We start from the raw sequence: 22128 nt of genomic DNA, 5'->3' as shown, positions 1-22128 counted from the left end.
CCATCTGAGGGTCTGACAAGCATTCAATATTGTTTTCACCCTTGGATTTATTTGATATCATGCACCTTAGATGATCAAAGCTTGGCCTTGATTCTCTTTTTTTACCCAATTGTGTTACCAACCTGCCAGGTATACTATATATTACCTACTAAGTTTTTTGCTTTTAGACAGTCTTTCCATTATTTTGACTAGAAACAAGGTTCTGCAGTTATTTCCTTTTCTGACTTTCTCCTCCATAAATTCCTCTTCTCTTTTGCTGTCCTCTCACTTGCCGCTTTGAGTCTGACTTTACAAAAAGCTCCTCCTCTCCTGTCTTTCCCCTTCTAAGCTCTCCCCCCTCTCTGTTTTCATTGTGACGAGGTTGATGTTTTTTATTAATGTGTCATGCAACTATTCCAAGTTCTCAAGGGACTTAAAAGACTCTAAAAATGAATGCAAACCAGAACCAGAAGCAGAGTGCAGCATGGATTTTTAAAAGAAAAGGCTCTGGAGACCAAGCATATTGAGAATTAATTTACATCATTTTCATCTCCAAATTTTCAGACCTCTTAGAAAAAAGATATAGCCTACGTATTCCCCACTTAAATGCATAATTTTGCAGAAACATCAAGGTTTTTCTGTTTATTTCTTTATTTTTATGTGCTCCCGATTATTTTTGGTTTACAATACAAAGAAAAGGCATTGTTCTTTGGTAATCTCATTTAATCTGCCAGCCTCAATAGATAGCAGACAAAGAACAGTCCTTATTTGTGCAAGATCTTTTTTAAAAAACTAGGTAAGGGAGATTTTTTATTTGTCAGTCCACCCTGTGCAAGGCCTTAAGGTACTTTCTAGGCATGGAAAGGTTCCAATATGAGATTTAATTGCTTGAAACATCACAAGAGAAGCCCTTCCTGTACATCAGCCTCCTGAGAAACTGAATAAAGCCGTTAAAGCTTTCAGAGAACATTTCTTTCTGTTTTTTCCCCTCTCCACCACCTGTGTCACTCTTTACCTCCCTCCACTGTCCCCTGGGGTTTGGCCTGCATGCTTTGTTTTAGAAAACTCACTGGCTGAAAAGTTGGGTGGATTGCAATCTGCATACAGTGTAACAAAGTTGGCATTCCTCAGTTTTCACATCTGCTTCAGACCAAAGCTGAGAAGAGTTCACAACCCACAAACATACACACACAGATCCACTCAGAGATTTGTAATTTAGGCTCAGAAGTAGCTTTCCTCCTGGGTACACTTATCTGAGCTCCAAATTGATGAAGCATGTCTGGTTTCTTTAAATGTAAATTAAACATTTAAGAGAAAACACAGACATGTTTGTATCATGTAAAAATGTATTTTCTTTCTTTTTTTCAGTGAGCCAACAGCTAGGCAATATTTCATCCACATGCAGTAAAAATTAAATGATTTTCTACTTATGTATATACACCAAGTATATTACACTCAAGACTACAGCTGCTGCCAGCTCTTGGCTGTTTCTGAGGAGGAGTAGATCATTACTCCTGATCAGTGTGACCAAGCACAAAGGAGCATTATTATGTTGGATTGTGCAACTAGAAAGCAGCTCTGAGAGTTATTATCGCTTAGTGGACTCAATTTGTGAGTGTATGTGTGTTTGAGAGAAGGGGTGTATAGTGTGTGCATGTAAAAGTGAGAGGGAACGCGCGGAGAGAGTTGTGTAATCTGTCCATTTTGTGTCTCCTGTCTCTCCACTCTTTCTCTCTCTGTTTTTCCCGTGGCCCCCTGGCTGCCAGGCGTCACACCAAGGACCCACAAAAAGGTGTCGAGTGAACAGTGTAAACTGAAAGAGGAAAAAAACGGAACCCTTCCCACATTGCAGAAATCACGGGGAGTGACTGTGACAGAGGGAAGGGGACAGAAAGCTTGATAGCAGAGGAAACCCGCACATAACTCCATCACATGTCTTTCAGGACTGGGACGGATTGCTAAACTGGAGTTCTAATCATTATCCGTGGGTCAGACGTTTGCGGGAGACTCTTGGAGCATGCAGCGCGGTTCATTTTTCAGGTAAAACTTTTACTTATCCAGCTGCTACCTTCGCCACATGTGGGGTTTGCATCCTCCTTTGAGCGGGCAGGGTGTTCGTGTTGACTGTGGTAGAGATTTTTTAGAAGTTGTTTTGTTTTTCTTGTGAACTTTTTGGTTTTACGCACGACTGCTACTTGTTGCGCGCAGGGAGCTGTGCAGGATATAAATGACAGGAATTTACCCACAGGCGTCGGATTTTTGTTAAGCGTTCCCTCTTTCCCTTCAGGGCGGATTTTTGTGAGGTTTCCCTCTGATGTAAACCTCTCCCTCTCCCCGTCCCCGCGGCTCTGAGTTTATTCTACAATGTGCCACTGTAGCGGCCGAGGAAACGTGGAGCCGGGTAGGGGGTCGTTATTTCGGCCTGAGCGGCTCTGTTGTGTCGGGCTGTGCGGAACCTTTGTCTGTGTTTTTCGGGGGTAATTGTGTAGCCTGGTGTGGGGAAACTTCCAGAGACCGCGGCGGTGCACCACACTAGGACGAAGGGACCAATTACCCTGCCTATATGTGGCTTGCGGACTGGTGATTGCGGCGATGGTTTGGTTCTCGTGGTGAGCGCTGCAATGTCCATCTGAGCGAGTCTTTAAGTATCATGTTCAGTCTAGTTTCTTGGCAGGTTGGAAGACAGTATTCTACTTGTTTCCAGTGCACTTGTCTCTATTTTATTGAGGTTTTAGTGATAACTATAGACAGTCTCTCTGCTGAAACAAGTGCATTTATTTAGCCTTCTAAGAGAAATTTTAAACTTGGATAGTTTTCTCACTGAGTCAACACTCTTTCCATCACCACAGTATTTAAAACCTAAGACCAAAAAAAAAAAAAAACCAAAACAATTTTAAAGTAACACAAGATGATTTTGGATGTTGACTGATTGCGTCTGTGTGTGGTTGTTGAACGTGTGTGTTAAAACCACATCTTCAGGGTGTGTTCAGTCTCAGGGAGAGGTTTGCTGAGTGAAAACATGCTTGCTGTTTGAACACATTTGTTTGTTAGCACCTCCTAGGATTTCCCAGATTAAATGAGATGTTTAACCTGAAACGTCAGGGTTAAAAGAAACTTTTGTGCATCGCTGAGCCCACCTGTGTCATGACTGGCTTCTAAATTACACTTAGGTCATTGCAACATAAACACTTCTGCTTTAAAATCAAGGAAAAAGTTCAGGAGAGTAGACAGACTTGACAGAAAACAACAAAGTCTGTGTGAGTTAGGACATTATATAGCAGCAATATTAGGTTTAGGTCATGGAATAATAAAGTGCTTTTTAAATTACCTTATTTAGCCCGCTGTCATTTTAAATCCTGCATATTTGCCACTTCTTTCACCCTCTGTTCTGCATCCCTCCAGGCTCTATGTGCTGTGGGTCTTTGTGGTGGTTACGACCTCCATGACCAAGGCTGCCAAGAGGAAGGTGAGTATCACGAAGTTAGATCAACAGACAGCAGCATCACAATAGATGGGTGAAAAGGTTGCTGCAGTCAAAGGACAGCATTTCATTTTCCCAGCATCACTCACATGCCCAAATGCACACTGAAAGAGAGACTGGGTGCTAAAAAAATATCCTGTGAGGATAACTTGAGGATAAATCCGTATCTTCCAGAGTTAACACTTCTTTTCAGGTGGAAATCCCTCCTCATGCTTCTGCCGCATCTTCACATTACAGCAGCAAGAAAATGCCATCCAAACAGAAAAACTGCTGAGAACTTGCAATTTACACCAAATATCTTTATCTTCTAATGAGGCTTTATAACAAATTTTAATAGCAGTAAAATCCTGACCAAAGTGTGCAACAGTTGAAGGCTTATCAGGCATCAAAACTCTCCAATCCACAGAAATTATTTAATTTGATTAGCCGGCCAGATGACCTGCTTTATTGCTGTATAGCCTGACTGACAGTCCCTCTGCAGCATTTGACTCATTTTATGTGAATGTGAGGTCTGTGTTTTTATCATAAAGGGTTCAAGTGAGTATGGTCGTGGCCTTAGAACAAGAAGAATCTTCTCTGCCCATAATGTGTTGTCCTTTAGCTTACCTAAAAGATATTCAAAATCACTAAGGTTTAAGGGATTTCACTGGAAGCTTCTACGGTAAAAGCCAGGACCCAGAGTTTACAGCTGCACCCCTGTCTGGAGCAGCTCTAGTAGTAACAGTGTTGCAGGAGTTTACCCAGTAGCTCCAGAGGTCAGCGGTGGCTGCTGCGGGGTCACTGCTCACAGCTCATTAATGGCCCCAGTTATGTGGCAGCTGTGTGTTTGATGGCACTCATTACACAGAGCAGCACACCTTCCCTCTTCACAGACACAACCCCACAGCCCCACTTCCCTCACCCTTTCGCTTTCCTTTTCTCCCACCCTCCCACCGTCTTCCCAGGCAGCAACAAGAACCCTTTTAATGTGGTGGCAAATTGAACAGCACTGCATCCGAGTGGGCAGGCAAACTCAGAAAAACACAACATTGCTACGTACACCTGTCCTCCCACAAACAGTTTGTGCTTTAATTTTACTTGCACACGCACACACACACACACACACATTTACACTCTTGCAGAGAGAGAGGGGAGGGAAGTGGAGCACAGATTTATGTTTTGGTTCTTTCTCAATGGAAACTTTTGTTCAGCTCGCCTGTTTGCAGCTCTGCCAACCAGGCCAGTAGCTTCAGTTATGAAATGAGGGGAGAAACATTTATCTACAACCACAGAGGAACACATCAAAGCCTCAGCTGGCACCCTACATGCATATATATATACACAAACAAATGTACAGTCAGATCAGCTGTGATCTTTTAGTTTCAGCACTGTGTATATATGACACCAGCTCCGGTGAATTTATCCAGCTGCTCTTAAGCTGCTGGCAGGTGACAGAGTCTCTTAAGCCAGACTGAAGTATGAAGAGTTCAAAATTTATATTTTGGCGTCAGAGAAAGGAAACTCACGAGACTGCAGCTCATCAATGCACTGTGGAGTCCCTAAAGAGATTTTGAATTGAAACCTTTTTTACTAAGTTAAGTATTTCTTGAAAATGTTGCCAAGGCTTGCAGTTTTCATTATTTTTACAGCAGAATTTGTATAGTATAGTACAACTTTGGGGCAGTTTTAATGAAGCTCTTGTAGTTTTCTGTATTGCCCTTTTTTTTTTTTTTTAAGCTATAATGGAAATATTTTTTTTTCTGTGAATAAAATGCATGTGTGTTTGTGTAGAGAAAATGTCAATAAACCATGGTTCCTCAACTTTATTTGTTACTGGATAATGTTTTAAAGTTAGACCTCTCAGCTGTAGGTAGTGATTAAACTGTAATCTATGGGTCATTCATTTCCTGTTTCTGTGTGCTCTGTTAGGTGGCAAGTCGAATTTCCAGACAGACGTTTGAGGCGGACCCTGTTGAGGGGGTGTGGTCTGTGTGGGGGGAGTGGTCAGAATGCTCTCAAACTTGCAGCGTGGGCATCTCACAGAGGAGCAGGAAGTGTTTATCCCCTCCACATCCCCATACACCTCCTCTCTCCCTCTCCCCTCCTAACTGGGCAGGTTATCTGCCCGGGGGTGTCCGGGGTCCTGTTATCTCACCTGTGAATTCTTACTACTCTCCTCGTTACCCGGGGCAACACCCATCTTATCACTCTCCATCAGTCTCCAGCAGCAATAACCCAGGATTGTCTTTGTATCAGAATATTCCTGCTGGAGGAGAAGGGCCTCCTATTCCTGGACAAACCAATCGAGCACCTTCTTTTTACCATCCACAAGTCTCCCCACCCAATCAGGACCCTGTGACCGCACACCGACCTCCATACCACACACACCTGCAAGGCTACAACCAGCCGGGGCGGGTCATTAGAAGGCCAACGAATCCAGGAACAACGAGAGCAGGAGGAGGTGGGAGCATACGCTCTGTCTCCTCCGGTCGGGAAGGTTTGCCATTGAGAAGGTGAGTCAGATTGGAGAGTGAGATAACAAACTCACCTCATTCAATCAAAGACCAGACAGAAAAGCAGTGCTTATCAGCTCACGCCATCGCTGATGAGTGTGACACCAATCACAACACCCATCAGTGATTTCACAGTTTAACAAAATATACAAAGGATGGGAATAAGAAACCTATGTATGTCAGCAAAACCAAGGTTTCAGCTGCTTTAAGGCTACACTTTCCGCTTGTTTTCCCTCATATATTTCAGAACTATATTAGAGTATCAGCTTGTTTTGTCAGATATTCTTATTTAACTTTCAGATGGTTCACAAATTTCCTTAAATTCAGCAAAGATTAGTCTTAGTTTGTCCTGGTTGGTCTTCTGAATTCTTTTCACTCTGTGGGACCTAATTTTCCCTCTCTATCGTATAATACACCCAGAATGTTAGGATCAGTTGACTTGACTACTGTATTTAACGAGAATCAAATACTGCAGGTAAACTTATTATGGGGACTCAAAAGCAAAACGTATGACCCTTGTACACACTTCCCTCTGTGGCCTCCTTTTAGATTTCATATTGCTTTTAAAATCTCACTGTTCACCTTTAAAGCTTTAAATGGTACTGAGCCTAAATACATCTCAGATTTATTTACCTGGTATGTGCCATCCCGACTGCTGAGATCTAAAGATGTCGTCCACTTAACTATTCTGAGCTCACAGCTTGTGACAAAAGAGGACCAAGTCTTTTCTATTGGAATCGTCAATTTATAAAAGTGTTTTGCCCTCTGAACTCAGACACACTGAGGCTCATTCCATCTTCCTATGATTATCTTGTTGGGTGATCACCTAGCTCATCATTTGTAGTGTTAAGAGTCCTTTGGAGTGTGGATCATTACTCCTTGATCTCTAAAAGAAAAAGAGCACATTTCCTCTGCAAACCAGAGAAGTAGAGTCATTTCAAATGTGTCCCCAGCTACCATCAAACCCCTTCTTAAAACTTTCTTTGTTTTGAAAGCATTTAACAATGCCTGATATTTATCAGACATTTTTTATTACTACAGTCCTGAGAACATTTTTCTAACCTTTTTTTTTACCCAACTCATCCCTTTCTGTTGTGAAGTGTAATGCAAGTTACCTGTTATAGATTATTACATGTATCAAAGGAAAATATTATAAATTTAAACAAAGAGATGGTTCCTAAGTTATTTTTGAGGGCAACAAGTGTGATCCTATTTTTTTAAATAATGTAGTAATGTGAAATATATAGGAATATTCTGCTTTCAGTCACTATTTTGCACAAAGACTGTAGACTTTGTTTAACTATTAAACTGTTCACAGTAATTATATTCAGGCCCAGTAGGTCATCAATAAAGAGAAAAACTAAATAATTATCTTCCTTTATGTTTTCTGTTAGATAACAAACATTTCAGGACATACATGTCAAAGATATTTTAGGAGAAATGTACTATCTATATATGGTTTTATCAGGAATTGCGGTTAGCATGAAAATGAAAATCAGCCAATATTTAAACTATTTAAAGAGAATGTAAACTTCTGCATGTGCTTTCGTCAGTTCTCCTTTCCCATGAAAAAAGTCTTCATCATAAAAGGAAGTGAGTTTTGCTTGACTTGCAGTAGCAACGGAGATTTGTTTGGAATAAACAGCTACAACATCCGTCACGAAACACAAGGACGTCATGACCTTTAGAGATGACTTCTCAGATTGCTGAGGATTCATTCAGGTCACATTTGTCAAAGCATTGACATTGTTTAAGCATGAGAGGGTTTGTTGTGATAGTTTGGGTGTTAGAGTTTTGCCCCTCTCCGCTATCTGCTATGTTATTACATCATTATTTCTGGTTTTTGTCAGTCAGAGGCCCTACATTACTCTGCCCACTCACCACAGTCTGCTGGCTCCATGTTGTTTATAATCACTTATCTTGCCTTTCTGCTTTTCTATCCAACCGTAAATCTTTCCTTATAAAGTTTGCCTGTCTTTGCCTTTTCTTTTGGCTCGCAGGTCCTCCAGTATCCGTCCAGGTCAGTTTGGATATGGAAAGGTTCCCTTCTCTCTACCTTTGCATCGTCCCAACCGACAGGCTCGCCACACTGTTAACAGCACTGATGATGCGCTCGTGTCAGGTGTAGCTGAAGAAAACACAATGAACAGCAGAACAGAGGAAGAAGAGAGAGAGGAGAGGACAGAGGAGATCAGCGAGGCACCTGCTGCTGAGGAGGGACCAACATCAACTACCACTGTCAGCCCACACCGACATGTAAACCGACCGCCACACACCCACACAGATCATGGGTTGAGCAGAGTCCCCCCCAGACACCCCTTCTCTCGCACTTCATTGCCATCTGTTTTCAGTAATCACCAAAGATTTGATTGGAACTCCGTCACCGCTCCACCTCCTCCAGTACCTTCCTTTTCACGCCCACGCTCCCCTGGAGGTGCTTCACCTTTTTCCTCTGCTCTCCATCGCCCCAGCCCTGTGCACAGAGACAGGGAACACCATCCGGGCTTCAGTTCTCAGGCCCCGCCCGCAGGCAACATCTACCCCTTACAGAACCGGCATCCATCGCACCTGGGAGGCGAGTCAAGCAGGCATGGAGGCGGAGAAGCTTCTCAGGTGTACAAATGCTCTGGAGCTGAGAAGGAGTACCGCAGGTGCTTCTCACAGGTAGGAATATGTGAAAATTTCACCTAAAAGCTTAAAAAAGAGATATAGTCCACTTAATTCACTGCCTTCAAACCTTCTTAATAACCACAATCTTTGTCCCTTGCTCACTTCTGATTTATTCAGTATGCAGTCATGTGTGATTTATAAGTTTGCCATGTGTTGAAGGAAGTGGTAAGGCAGCTGTAAACTGAGGAGCTGAAGGCCAGGAGAGAGTATTTGATAGGTGGATCATTCCACAGCTCCAACACAGGCTGGTTGTCTTTGAGCATTCGCATGGAAACTGCCTGTCGATGCCTCCGTTACCCTGAGGCATGTGTATAGTCCAGGTCACAACCAGACCACACACCTCTGTTATGAAGTTATACACGTACCTGAGCACAAGTGTCTGCGCTCAGTACCCTTCTGATTGCACATACTGTATATTGTGAATATGAGCCAGGACCTGTGTGTGTGTGTGTGTGTGTGTGTGTATATTGATGTAATGTATTGCATCTGGCTGGCAGCCTGCAGTGATGATTGGGGTTGTGACCTCCTCCATTCATCACTGTGCAGCACAGTGAGAGCTTTATCAGAAGTTAAGTGTCTGTGCGTGCTGCTATGAAAAAAACAGCCTGACACTTGCAGGCTGGTTGTGTGAGATGGTTTAAACCTCAATTCTCATTAGAGAACCTGTAGCCGACCTCCATAACTTCAAAGTGTGTTTCAATTCAATTCAAGATCTTTATTGTCACTATGCAAGTATAGCGGAATTTTGAGGAGTTTCTCGGCTTAAGCACATATAAATAAAAAAATAGAAATATAACAGACACGCATGAATAAGTAAAAAAAAAAAGATATAAAACATATAAGAACACCTCTATATTTACAGAAAATTAGAAAGAATTTACAGCAGACAGTAATATTTACAAGGTGGATAAAGTGCATCCTCGTGCAAGGACAGAGGTCTGTGTGTGTGTGTCTGAGAAGGTGTGAATCTTCTATGTGAGGCTGTGGGTGCATGTGTGCGATAATTGTGTGTGTGTTAGTGTGTGTGTGTGTGTGTGTGTGTGTGTGTGGGGTCTGTGTGCTCAACACAGTCCTGTAAGGCTGAAGAAGCCTCCTTAGTCTAAACCTGAAAGGTTCTGGTGATGGATTAGCATTCATCTGCACAGTGATCAGGCAGTACAGCTCCTCCAGTGCTAACTTAGCCTTTCACATATTTAAAAGCTCAATTTAATACCATCTGTCATACAAATGGTAATTACCTTCAAGATCTAATGAACCATGAAAAACCAAAATCAGAGAGTTAACTTATTCACAAGTAACGACATTTATTGCAAAACAACCTTAAAAAAGAATCCATAGTGTACAACTGATGGTTTCCCATTGTGCCCTTGTGCTTTCCTGTGGATAAGAACTCAGACAAAGAGGCGTATATCTCCTCCCATGTGCTTTCCATTCATTTATTTATGTTTTTATTTAAAGAATTTTAGCTATACATGAATAAACACTCTCTGTCTTCTCTCTGGGCCTCAGCACACACTGCAGATATAGACAGATCAAAATTAGACAAGCAGTACAGCTGCGCCAATCAGACTCACCTGCTGCTCCCTGAACCACAGCTTCACCCCTTCTACCTACATTATAGCAGAAGTTTTGTCAAAAAAGCATTAAAAACTGCAAACTGTGCAAATACTCTGAAAAACCCTACAGTTGTCACAAAACAATTTAATTACCTTAAAACACAAGGATCTTGCTTCAAAATGTATTATTTTTCCAGCATCAAATCAGCTGCATCAGCCCAGTGATATCACACTTCACAACCTTGGAGGTTTTCCATCTGTTGCTATTGGCTGCCTTAATATAACAGCATGCTTCCACACAGCCATCATACATCATCGCCATTTTTAAGACATTCAAATCTGGTCACTAGAGTTGGCGACATTATAAGAATGTCATGGATTTTAAGCTAGAATTCATGTCTTGGTGTTATCTTACTTTAGCCAGAATGTGTTGATTTTCCATCTCTCAGCATCTTTACATGAGAAAACCAGACAAAAAACATGGTCCACAATGTCTTAATAAAACTTCCTCTCAGATATACAGGCAAAGGGACATTAGTCTGGTTAAACTACTAGGTCAATGGCAAATATTGCCCTGATTTACAAAAAAATCCATTTTGTTGGATCAGTTTAATTTAAATCAGATGTGTTGGAGCAGGGAAGCATCTAAAACCTGCAGAACAGTGGCCGTCGTAGACCAGAGTTTGAGATCCCTGCATTAGGAGGATTGGGAATAACTTTGTAAATCATGTGTGACCTCATTAATATGAGGAGAGTTACCAGATGTTTCTAGTTTGAGCTGACAAATAAGATTAAAAAAAGAAATAAAAAATTATGTTCCTCAAGTGATCTCTCTCTTCTTCTCTTGTGGATGTCTACTGCCATTGTTTTTCTTTTTTTCAGTTTGGACAAATTCATCTTTTACTGAGTTAGAACCACTAGCAATGTTGCCTGTAACATCCATCCACTGGCAACACTACATAGCCTAGTTTATTTGCCTAATTTCTTTTATGGAAATTGTCTCAAAAAGACTTCAGATTTCCTTCGGTGGTGATTTGTGGGTGCCGTGTTATGCTGGGGATGAAAACAGAAGACTTCATGGTGCCACCAGAAACAGCAAACGTAAAATGCTTAATCTATATTTTTTACTGAAACATGAATAAGCATCCCTTCTTTGACTGGGCTTCAGTCAGAATAAGTAGGATTTTATTGTCCACTGGAACAAAAATTTGGACATGTATTACTTTTACATTCCCACACTGATTTGACAGTTGGTAACTGTCTTACTCCGGGAGCTATAAACTCTTTAAAAATGAATCTTTCTTGCTAACACTTTTCAGTTTTTATCATGAAAAATCTATGAATATCCAAAGCTGTCTTTGCCTATACCTTCAGTTGCCATTAGATAACACCACCTTTCCTTGTCTATGATTAGCTTTGCAATAGCAAGTTTTAGTATTTGGGTAATTCAGCTGTTCATGTTGGAACAAAAGAGCGATTCTCAAGAATTGGAAGCTGATATTTATACTGTAAATATTTATCCAACCCTTTATAATTATACAGCGTCGGATCCAAGTGGACGTATCCCCATACTTAATGTGTACACTTTATATCCCTTTCAACAGCATTAGATATGCAAACAAGAACAGAATGGAGTGAAAACACATTAAAAATTCAAGTGGCCCACACATGCAATGGCTCTTGAATAGGTGGTTAGAACAGAGACTTTATAATTAATTTAGCAGCAAAGCCTTGTGTAAGTTTCACTGTGAACATGTTCTTTAGAAGATTCCTTGTTCAGGAATGGAGCATTTCTACAAATTGTATTGATACTTGTGATTCAGGAAAGAGTTTGACTACTTCTTTCCTCAAACTTTTCCTTCATTTCCATCCAACGCTTTCTCTGTTTTCGTAATGTCATTGTTAAAGCTGCTTAAAAAAATCGTTTTGTCTCAGTGTTGTGAGTTCCGTTGATTCGGCACCAAATCGGGGATGTTTCTGTAAATGTTCGTACCGCCTCGTTCCTGACCCCAAATTCCTACAGTGGAAGGACACCTATTATTAGTCCTCTGACTAGCTATCAACCGCATTCCTCTCTGATTGGACAGCTTCTAAATGAAAGTTTTTAACTATATTTTAATCTAATTCTACTTTTGTGCTTCTGCATTCAACACGTTTAGCATGTTTGTGATGAAATGTTCATTTTAATTATTCTGTCAGATAAAGAGTAAATTTACCCATGACGAGTTCACTGATGAGTCAACTCTACAGAAAGAGGCATGGGGCTCAAATCAGGAGGACAAAAATACCCATAGTGACATGTGAGTGGGTTATTTATTCCAGTGGGTCACTTGCTGCAGCTCTATCTTAAGTAAGAGCAGAGGAGGAGATGATAAGATTGAGTTTAATAAATGCCACACACACACATACCCACATGGTTAAACACTCACACTGCCCATCCTTGTCTTGCTCTAATCAAATGGAAGTAGACACTTGAAGTTGTGGCCAGGTTGGCACTTTTAAGCCCTTGACTTTCCTCTTTGTAGATAATTTTCATCCTCCTTTGGTTCTTGCTTATCTCTTTCACTTTGTATCCCGCTGTTTGGTTGCTATCGTGTTAAAGAAGGTTTATTAGCTGGCAGAATACGTGCACTGTGTGTGCCAGCAGGGCCGAAAGCAGTCCTGTGGCAACTGAGCCTGACTCATTGGGTTACATATTCACCCAACATTAACCTCTGCTTTAGCTTTGTTTGCTCCTGGTTTTATGCTTCTTCAACAGAACTTTAAAGTGGTGACTTTGCCCAGGCATGTATGTACTCAATATGTGTGTGAGTGATTCAGGGAGTGAGCCAGACTGAGTGTGACACATCCTATTATCTATTAGGTGTGTTTGTCATAACACGGCGCGCCTGAGGCCCATCACAAGTGTGATTGGCTGTGTGTATGTGTGTGTTTTTACTGTTGCATTGCAGCGATTGGGAACCAAGAGAGGGACAGAGGAAATGAGAAGGGCAAAAGTTGAATGTGTGTGTGTGTATGTGTGTGTGTTTGAGAGAGAGGGATGCTTGTATAAGTAGAGGAAGTGACGCAGTTAAGTAGTAGTGAAAGAGAGCACTGTTTTAAAAAAAAATCTGCACACAGTAGTGGGGGGTTGGTGAAAGGGCTGTTTAGGTGCGTTGGAAAAGACGAAGAAAGAATTCATGGAGGAGACAGGAGGATGGTCGGCAGCAGCATCAGACAGAGTGGGATGGAGAGGAAAAAAACCATCCTACAGAAAGGCAAAAGGAAGTTATGGAAAAGTGTGTGTTTATGTGTGAGCGAGCACAAAAGAAGCGTAACAAGAGAAGTTATTCTGTCGGAGGGTGAGGGCAGTAAAATATGGAATCTGAGAAGAAGCTGTCTGACACGAAAAAGAAGCAACAGCTTGAAGAAGACATTTCCTTTCTGAAGTCTCTCACACTGAGTTTCGATAGCTGTCTAAGCTCTCGTCTTGGCTCTTCTTTCTGTCCTCCTCCTCAGAGTAAATATTTATCCAGAATCACTAACAGCAAATGCCTCCACCAGAGCAAGTGAGGGAAATGTGAGGATTAAAAATGGCCTAATAGACTGGATTCATTCAAACACAGAAAAAGCATTAGAGAAGACATAAAAACTTTATTTTTTTTGGTTTGATTCTTTCTGAATTGTTACTTCTTATTGTCCAGCTGCCACAATCCAGAGGATAACAGCATATAATAAATCAGGCCTCTACAATATACATTTTAGACCTGATTAAATATTTAGTCATTTGGATCCACATACAACATTGATGGAAAAATGTCAAGTTACTGAGTCTTGGGGGTGTGAGACATTAGGTCCAATTCTTCTTATTTTGTTTTTTGTTGGTACAATGGGTAAATTACAACTGGTATACTAACATATTTTTGGAACAGGGGAAACAGGGCCACCCAGTTAAGGGACTGCAACTGATCCCTGCCAGCTGCAGCCTCTTCCAGGGGAGGTCCTGGGGTTGTGAACTGACTTGCATGCTCCTACACAGAAAGGGGGAGGGTAAATCTCATTATGACCTTTGCTTTCTCTAGATAGATCTTGTTAGCCAAAGGCTCTCTTTCCTTCTTTTTGCCTTGAGCTGAACTCAACACGACACTGCCTGGTTGAAATTGAGATTTTAATGAGGAAGAAGTGAGTGTGCCTAACTGTAAAGGAAACTGTTGAAATGGATTTCTAATATAATGTTGCACTGAGAAGTAACTAAATAGCAGTTTTATCTAATCTGACCTGTAAAAACCATAAATACAAATATAATTCAAACCCAGTTTGAGTAGAAACTCTAACAATATGCAGACATCAACCAAGCTAATTTAGCAGAACTTGGAAGGACCTGGAAAACTACACAGCTACAGGTAGATGCAGAAAACATGCCAGAGGAACATCCTCTTTTCTTGTTTATGTCTGTTCTTTAGACATTCATTGTTCATCCACATGTAGTCTGTCATATAGAGCAAGACAAGACAAGTTTATTTGTATAGCACATTTCAAGTAGAAGACAAGCATTACAGCGGGATGCAGAGAAAGCATTACAAAGTCAAAACAAACATTAAAAGAAATTAAATAAAAGCAGAAAAAGCTCTGCAGCATCAGCATCTTAGAGACTGTGTTTTGTTTATGGCACTGGGGGACACCACAGACTGGATATCAACACACTGTAAGCAACATTAATGGAGGAAGTGATAAAAAGAAAGTAGAGAAAGTGACAGAGCACGACATAACACAAAAGTCAATATTGGATTGACTTTTACTGGCTGGGGAAAGCTCAGAGAAGAGACAAAATGCAAGATGGATGCTGTATTAATTTTCATTAGGGGGGCCATAGTGTGAAAGTCATTAGTATTCCTTTAAAAAAGTTAACTTGTCAGGCTATGTCTTAATGTTGGTATTTCAGCTGATGCAGCCAGCACATTAAGGATATCATTGTTATTCATCTCAATACTGGAATAAAATGAAACCAGTTCACATCTCCACATCTCTCCTTTTAAGGATAGCAAGTAGAAATATTTACATAAACACAGGCTGACAGGCAGAAGCATGAGAATTGAAAACTACAAGTTCACAATACAGAACGAGTCAAGGTAGAAACAGATAGGTTAGGCTTGCCTGAACTGAACATAGAAATGAAAAAACGCAATGTCTAAAAACAATAACAATCTAGCAAAAGACAAAGAAAACTAGAAGGAGTTTGGGAATTCACTTTGCATGTCCTCTCTGTGTCTGCTATGTTCTCTCTGGATACTCCTGCTTCCAGTAGTGTTGGAACAGAAAATGGACAAATGGACAGTAACTGCTTTATCATATTCACCATACTGGGTTATAGATAGGATATCATATAGGCAGCGTGGCTCAGTGGGTAGAGTGGGCATCTTGTAGACTGAGTTTTGCCCGTTTGATCCTCAGCCTGTCAAGCCCATGTTGAGGTGTCCCTGAGCAAGACACTGAAGCCCAAATTGGTCCTGATGGGTCTTGGTCGACCGCCTTGCATGGCAGTTTCCGCCATCAGTGTGTGAATGGGTGAATGTGATGTACATGTATAGCGTATAGACCATTTACCATTCCTTCTTCAAATAATTAACTTTTATATCAGAGATCATGTAAACGTATAACAATGTTTTTAACAAAGCCCAAAGTGACCCCCTCCCCCCACCACCACCACCACCAACATGCTGCATATTGCCAGTAGTACAAAAGAATCAGGAAGTCTGCATCTAGAGAATGATAAGAAGCTAACTGTTCTGATTGATTACCAGAACAAAGGACTTCCTTCAGCTCGTATCTACTCCACCCTGTTCGTTTCTGGAGGTTGTTGTGGCTCTAAGCGATCTAAGTGGAAGACTGCAGGCTCTGATCAAATCAGATCAGCATCCAGTAACCAATTTCATGCTGATATATTCCTGTGCCAAGAAAAGAGCCTCAGCGGAGGTATGTTTTCAATGCTGGTTGTCTGTGTTCCTGCTCCTGTGTTCTTCTGTTTATCACCAGGATTACTCAAAAACTACCAAGGAAATTTTATAAGACTTGCTTTAAAGGAAGAACCCGGAAAATTCTGGTGTGATCCAGATCATGGTCTTTCAGATAAGACATTGTCCTTTGTGTAAAACTTTACTAGCAGTGTGTTTCTAGCCTGCTTATTTTCTGAATTTATTTAAACTTGCAGTAATGTGAAAATGAAAAACATCTGAATCGCACCCTGCCCACTAGAACATACTGAAGCATTGCTAATGACTACAAGTAAGACTTTTAATGCACGGCAGCCAAAGTCTTATTTCAAGACCTGAAGAGTTTCTGTCATAAACTGAGCAGACACACTGGCGTGTCTTCAGTGAGAGTCAGATGATCCCAGCTAATCTCAGTCTGTCATTACACAGGCGTTGGTACACAGGAAATATATTATTAGGACTATCAGAGCGGAGCATGCTCCTCAGTGCTTGCTGCTGTTTTCATCATTGACAAACAAGCCCAGATGTGCAGATGTGTTGGCTTATGGCACACACAGACACAAACACACATGGACTCATTCAAACTGACGTGTACTTTGCTTTTTTTTTTTTTTTAATTTGCTGTGGTGGTTTAACAATCTGCGGTACCTGCTTTTCTACAGAAACCAGGTGCAGCTTCTTCAGATTGTTTATTTGAGCTTCTGTGCGCTTTGAGTTTCCCACAAATATTTCTTTCATGTTCCTTTTATCCCTTTCAGTCTGTGTGATGTCAGGTCTCACTCTGTCCATCTGCAGAAGCCCAGCATAAACTCATTGACCCATTAAGACCTGATGCAATATGTAGGTACGTACGTTCCAGTGTTTAGATGTCACCTCTGGCCTTTATTTAGCTAAGTCTTTCTTTTTTTTATAGCGTATATACTAGTAGCCTCATAAGGATAAGTTTATAATACTGATGATATTCTTACATTACATATTTAGTAATAGGGGAGTTAGGTGTTTTTTTCACTAAATGCCTGCTCTGCTAACACTAACCAGGGTGGAAGAGGATAAAGAAATAGTTTTAAATGATGTGAAATGCATGTATTTACTAATGAGAAGATGGCAATATTCTTTTCATGGCTGTAAGGTATACATAAATTAGAGTGTGGTCAGCTTATCTAAATCTTTTAGCTTATAACCACACTCTCCAAACTTACCAGAAAACATAAGGAAATTTGTGTTTTGTGGATTATTTCTTTGTCCTAACCTTGCATTAAGTAACCAGCATAAGGAGCAGGTACCAGGCTGTTGTGGCTGTGTGTGGTGGAGGAATTTAAAGGTGTGGATCATGGAAATGGTTGATGTTTACAGAAAAGAAAAGCTTTTTTTTAACAGTTTAAGTGGGGTTTTTTTTTTACTATAAATAAAAAAGTCCTGAAAATGAAAAATGTTGCTGTTTACACTTCTGACCTCTCAGATATATCAGTTTAAGTGGCTCTTTATGCTAATTTCAGGCTAATTAATTTTAATATGTGAGTCTACAAGAGCAGGAATCAATCCAGCATTTTTCACATACCCCTTTATTTCTCTATATCAATCCTCTCTGCAGGCTGAAAAACTGGAAAATATATCAAGAAGCTAAATGAATTTCTGAATGTATGAACAGGAAACTGTTCATACATTCAGAAACCCTGGAATCTGAATGTAGAGACACACAGGAAAACTCAAACATGCGTTGCTCACTTGTCTGATGAGTATTCAACACTGTAACACTGTAGAAAGCTCAAAAAAGTTGAAATAGCATAATAGTTCCCCTTTAATTCGTTGCCTCAATTCAATGAGCAGCATTTCTTTTGGAGGATCCTTGACTTCTACTTGGAGTTCAGGCTGAAAGCTGGGTGGTGCCCTGCAAACCACAGGCACACGGCCTCCAGCACGAGATTATCTAGAGAATGTTAAACATTGAGGTTACATTAACATGTCATGGATTTGTGTGCATGCATACAGTGATTAGTCTTGCCGCCTGTTGATTTATGGCTACAGGGGCCAGCGGTCACTTGCTTTGTCTGTGAAGCGCTGCAGTAATCCTTGAGGAATGACCAGCCAGCCTTAACCTGTATGTGGTAATGGGGTGATACTGCCAGCTGTGCAGGCATAGACCTGCAGGGTGACGTGTCACCTGGGCTTTCCCTGCGGAAGGATTTATAAAATTAACCTTATTTGTGTGTATGTGTTATGTGTGATCAGGACCTTGTGGGTTTATATGTGTGTTGCATTTGTGTGTATGTTTGTGAACCTGCCAGGTAGTGAAACTCCCCCAGCTTCACATTCTCCTGCATATTTCACACAGATTTTTGTCTCCCCCAACCCCCACCTCTGGCATTTAAACACATCTATAACATTCACAGCTCTCATACAAAAACACCGACTGTCTCACCAGCTGCTTTCACTTTCACCTGTTTTCTTCTGCCATCAGCCTTTTATTCTTTCACCTTCATCATGTAGTAATATGTTTTTGGAAAGGGTTTCTCCCTGGAGCTAAACTACTACATACTTTTCACTATTCTCCTTATTGTGGATCCAAGAACATAACAGTAGCCAATGTGAAACTTGCCTTTAGTTGATTTGAAGTGTTACCTTGCAGGTTAATCTTCACCAGTTTCCAGGAGTCATTTCTGTTCATTGACCACTCCTAAAGGCGCCACTGCTTTAAAATGTCCTACATTTGTACACAGTCTGTATAAATGAGGATCTGTGACATCATTATTCTTTATCCACGTTTATTCAGTCATTTCCAGATTATTGAGCATCCTTTTGTCCTGCCATGATACACTTCCACAAACATGTTGTGAAGATCAAATTGGTAGATTTCTTCCTCAAAGTCACAGCTGGTTGTCATCCCATTGAATATGTTTACACAACTCTTCAAAAAAGCAAATTATGGTGTACATTTGAATAAAGCCAAACTTTTAAAATGCATGTGAATGTAGTCAGAATGAAATCATGCGAAATCTAGCTTCTCAAAGCTGGACTAACACACAAAAACTATGTGATAGATTAGAGGTTGACTAGCTTCTGCATGTTAACACTCAAACTCAAACAGGCTTAAGTGCTCTGCACATGCTCGATAGTTTCACAATGGTGAAACGTTTTACATATTTTAGTAAAAACACTTCCCAATAAAGCTCCTCTCATTTACATATTTTTAATGATTCTTTTGTCAGATGTTGTGCTGGAGTGGGTGTGAAGTTACCTGAAAAACAGACAGCAGTTTGGGAAACTGGGTGACAAGTGTTCTTTGTTTTGGACAAAATCTGTGGTGTCCCACAGGGCTCAGTGTTAAGACCCAAATTATAAATTATATATATATATTTTTGTTACAATATCATCATCATGGTTGTCATTGTTGTCTTTAATATCATTATTAAAGACTAATTTTGTTTAGTATTTTATTCATAGAAGAGTAATTAAAAATGGAGAGGGGATTTCATAAGTTTATACTGCTACCCACTTCTTTTCAGGCTAGAAATTGAAGCATAACGTCTAGAGGGCCTAATTATTTGTGTTCATTTGTTTTTGTTACAGTTGCTTTGTTGTCCCGGTTTGAGGGGATATATCTTATTTTGTGTTTTGTCAAAGTGTCAGAAATAAAACACTTCATTGATCAATCAAGCAATCAGTCAATCAATGTCTTAAATGTGTCAGAAACTGTAACTTAAAACCTATTTTAGGTTACATGTCAACATTTGTGAACTTGCTTTGCTTGAATGACAGCATCTGGTATAATTGAATCAAAAGTTTGATTATTTATTTATTTTATTTTATTTTATTTTTTTTTTGTAATTGTCACTGACCAATGCCTGAGCAAAGGAAATGTAACACCGCCCATTGTGCCTGTTATGCTACTGACGTTACAATCAGCATGTGTTTATGTTTCATGCATCCATTTCTTTCACTTTATTTATACTTGTTGTTGCATTCTGCTTTTTTCTCCACCTCCTTTCTTCAACTATAATTTTTTTTCTTTGCTTTGTGCATTTTATTCTAAAAAGTCTTATTAGAAATGCTGCAATAGCCACACAACAGAAAAGACTGGCATTATTGGCCATTGGCAGCCATGATTCTTAATGATTAACTTATGTATTGGCCATAAAGATACCCATATTGGTTGACCTCTAAAAGCACCAGTTCATATTAGCTGTTGTTTGTTTGTTTATTTATTTTTGTAATAAAAAAAATTAAGTCCATATTTTAGATTCATTGAAGGGGGCCAGATTTAAAGCCTGTTCTTGATAGAACTCAAGATCAAAGTGTTTGAAATTGTTAAACAGGGCAACAGCTTTTTTTGGAGTGCTTTCCTATTTGACCCAGTAAAGCATCTTCTCTCGCAACCCTCCCTTCCCCATCTGGCTTCATGTTCCCTTAGTGGCTATGAAGACCCCCTCAGCCTGCACTCACGGGATGCAAGCCATTACAATATCACGCAAACTGTCCTCCAGAACCATGAAACCCAAGTGAACACGTCTTCTCTCGTCTGTTTTTACTGTCACTTACGTTACCCCCCCTTTTTTTTTTCTTCTCACCACTCAGTCCATTAGCCTCCTGATGTTTTTACACACTCTAAACTCTCCAGGGAAGAGAATCCACTCACTCCATGGCGCTCCCGTAATCATACGCATGAATGCACACACTTGACGTTTTCTTGCATTCTTTCTTTCCCTTTACATTCATTCTCTGCCTTTTATGGAGGCTCCTTCTCTCATTTTCACCCTGCTGAGCACACTCGAACACTTTTATGTACACTTTCAAGGTTGCTGTCCACTTATTGTTTATTGTCTTACGTGTGCACACATATGCCCTCGATACACCTAAACGATCCCATTTCAAATAAAGCTCAACATGTTTACATCCAGCAGAAATATTTACAACCCAACCACATTTCACACACACATCAAGGCAAATTTAAAAGATTTACACAGTTCTTTTAAAGCATCAGGTCACATACGTGCACTGACCTTCAGCGACCTGCATTCATGCCTGTGTTCAGTCAAACATGCTGTTGTATAACAGGTTTCAACCAGAGTGAAACATATAAATAACACAAAAATCAGTCTATTTCAGCCTGGAAGCCATGGCGAACTGTACCACATAAAGTTTTACGAGATGGTTTAATACTTTGGCGGAACAGAAACAATTGATGATCGTTTTTAGTGCTTAGTGACATGATAGCAACATGTATTCCTGTACTCACACACAGGCACCATGAAAGTGATGAATCCAACGAGGCCAGTGTCAGTGATTGCTCGTTCTGATATTTTATCCAGCAGAATCTTTTAGTTACACTTTGTCGCAGAGTTTGGTTCACATGGGAACTGTTGACCTGTTCATGAGAGGGATAGTGTGTTATTGTATGCCCCTGTCTCTCCAGATGAATAACTGGGAAATTTCCAACTGTTTGCAACAGCTGTGTGAGTAAAGAGAGTGACACACAAAAAAAAAGAGGAGGAACGAATCAAAGAAGGAGAGGGGTGAAAGACAAGAAGATTGTGGAGCTGACAGAGATTAGAGTTGTAGGGAAATCTGAGAAGTCTGTGAGCGACATGCCATTGTGTGTGTTTGTGTGTGTTGAAGCCAGCTGTGTATTGTAGGGATTTAAACTCACCAGGCAGAGTGATTCTGGCTTCCCACGGTAGTAATACCTGATAAAACTGAATGTGTGGGCAGTATTTAAAGTAAAAAGGAGATAAGCAGAATCAGACATACAGAATGTTGTGGAGATATTTAAGGCACTTCAGGTGTTCAAATTCTTTTTGTAGCTGGAAAGTGACCACAGTAAGTCATAAAGAATCCACTTGTATGAAGAAATGCAGTCTCAAATCACAATGGTGGGGCTCCAGTTGTATGTAAACATATTGTGAAATGTCACGTGATCACCTGAAAATACATGCATACTATAAACTGCAGCATGCTTGTTTAGCACAGGATTCAAACCCTGCATC

General features: G+C 40.4%; 1 protein-coding gene across 1 annotated transcript in view; it reads left to right on the top strand.

Annotated features, from left to right (window-relative positions):
- The first annotated feature begins 1639 nt into the window (after window positions 1-1639).
- Window positions 1640-22128, top strand: part of adamtsl4 (ADAMTS-like 4) — a 42469-nt gene continuing 21980 nt past the window's right edge. The window contains exons 1-4 of the mRNA XM_041988664.1: window positions 1640-2019; window positions 3382-3445; window positions 5369-5952; window positions 7953-8616. Of these exons, the coding sequence (XP_041844598.1) occupies window positions 1997-2019; window positions 3382-3445; window positions 5369-5952; window positions 7953-8616 (1335 nt within the window). The 5' untranslated portion in view covers window positions 1640-1996. The remainder of the gene's footprint in view (window positions 2020-3381; window positions 3446-5368; window positions 5953-7952; window positions 8617-22128) is intronic.

Source organism: Melanotaenia boesemani, chromosome 6 (genome assembly GCF_017639745.1).
Source record: "Melanotaenia boesemani isolate fMelBoe1 chromosome 6, fMelBoe1.pri, whole genome shotgun sequence".
NCBI classification, from domain to species: domain Eukaryota; kingdom Metazoa; phylum Chordata; class Actinopteri; order Atheriniformes; family Melanotaeniidae; genus Melanotaenia; species Melanotaenia boesemani.
This window is presented reverse-complemented; position numbering and strand designations above follow the sequence as displayed.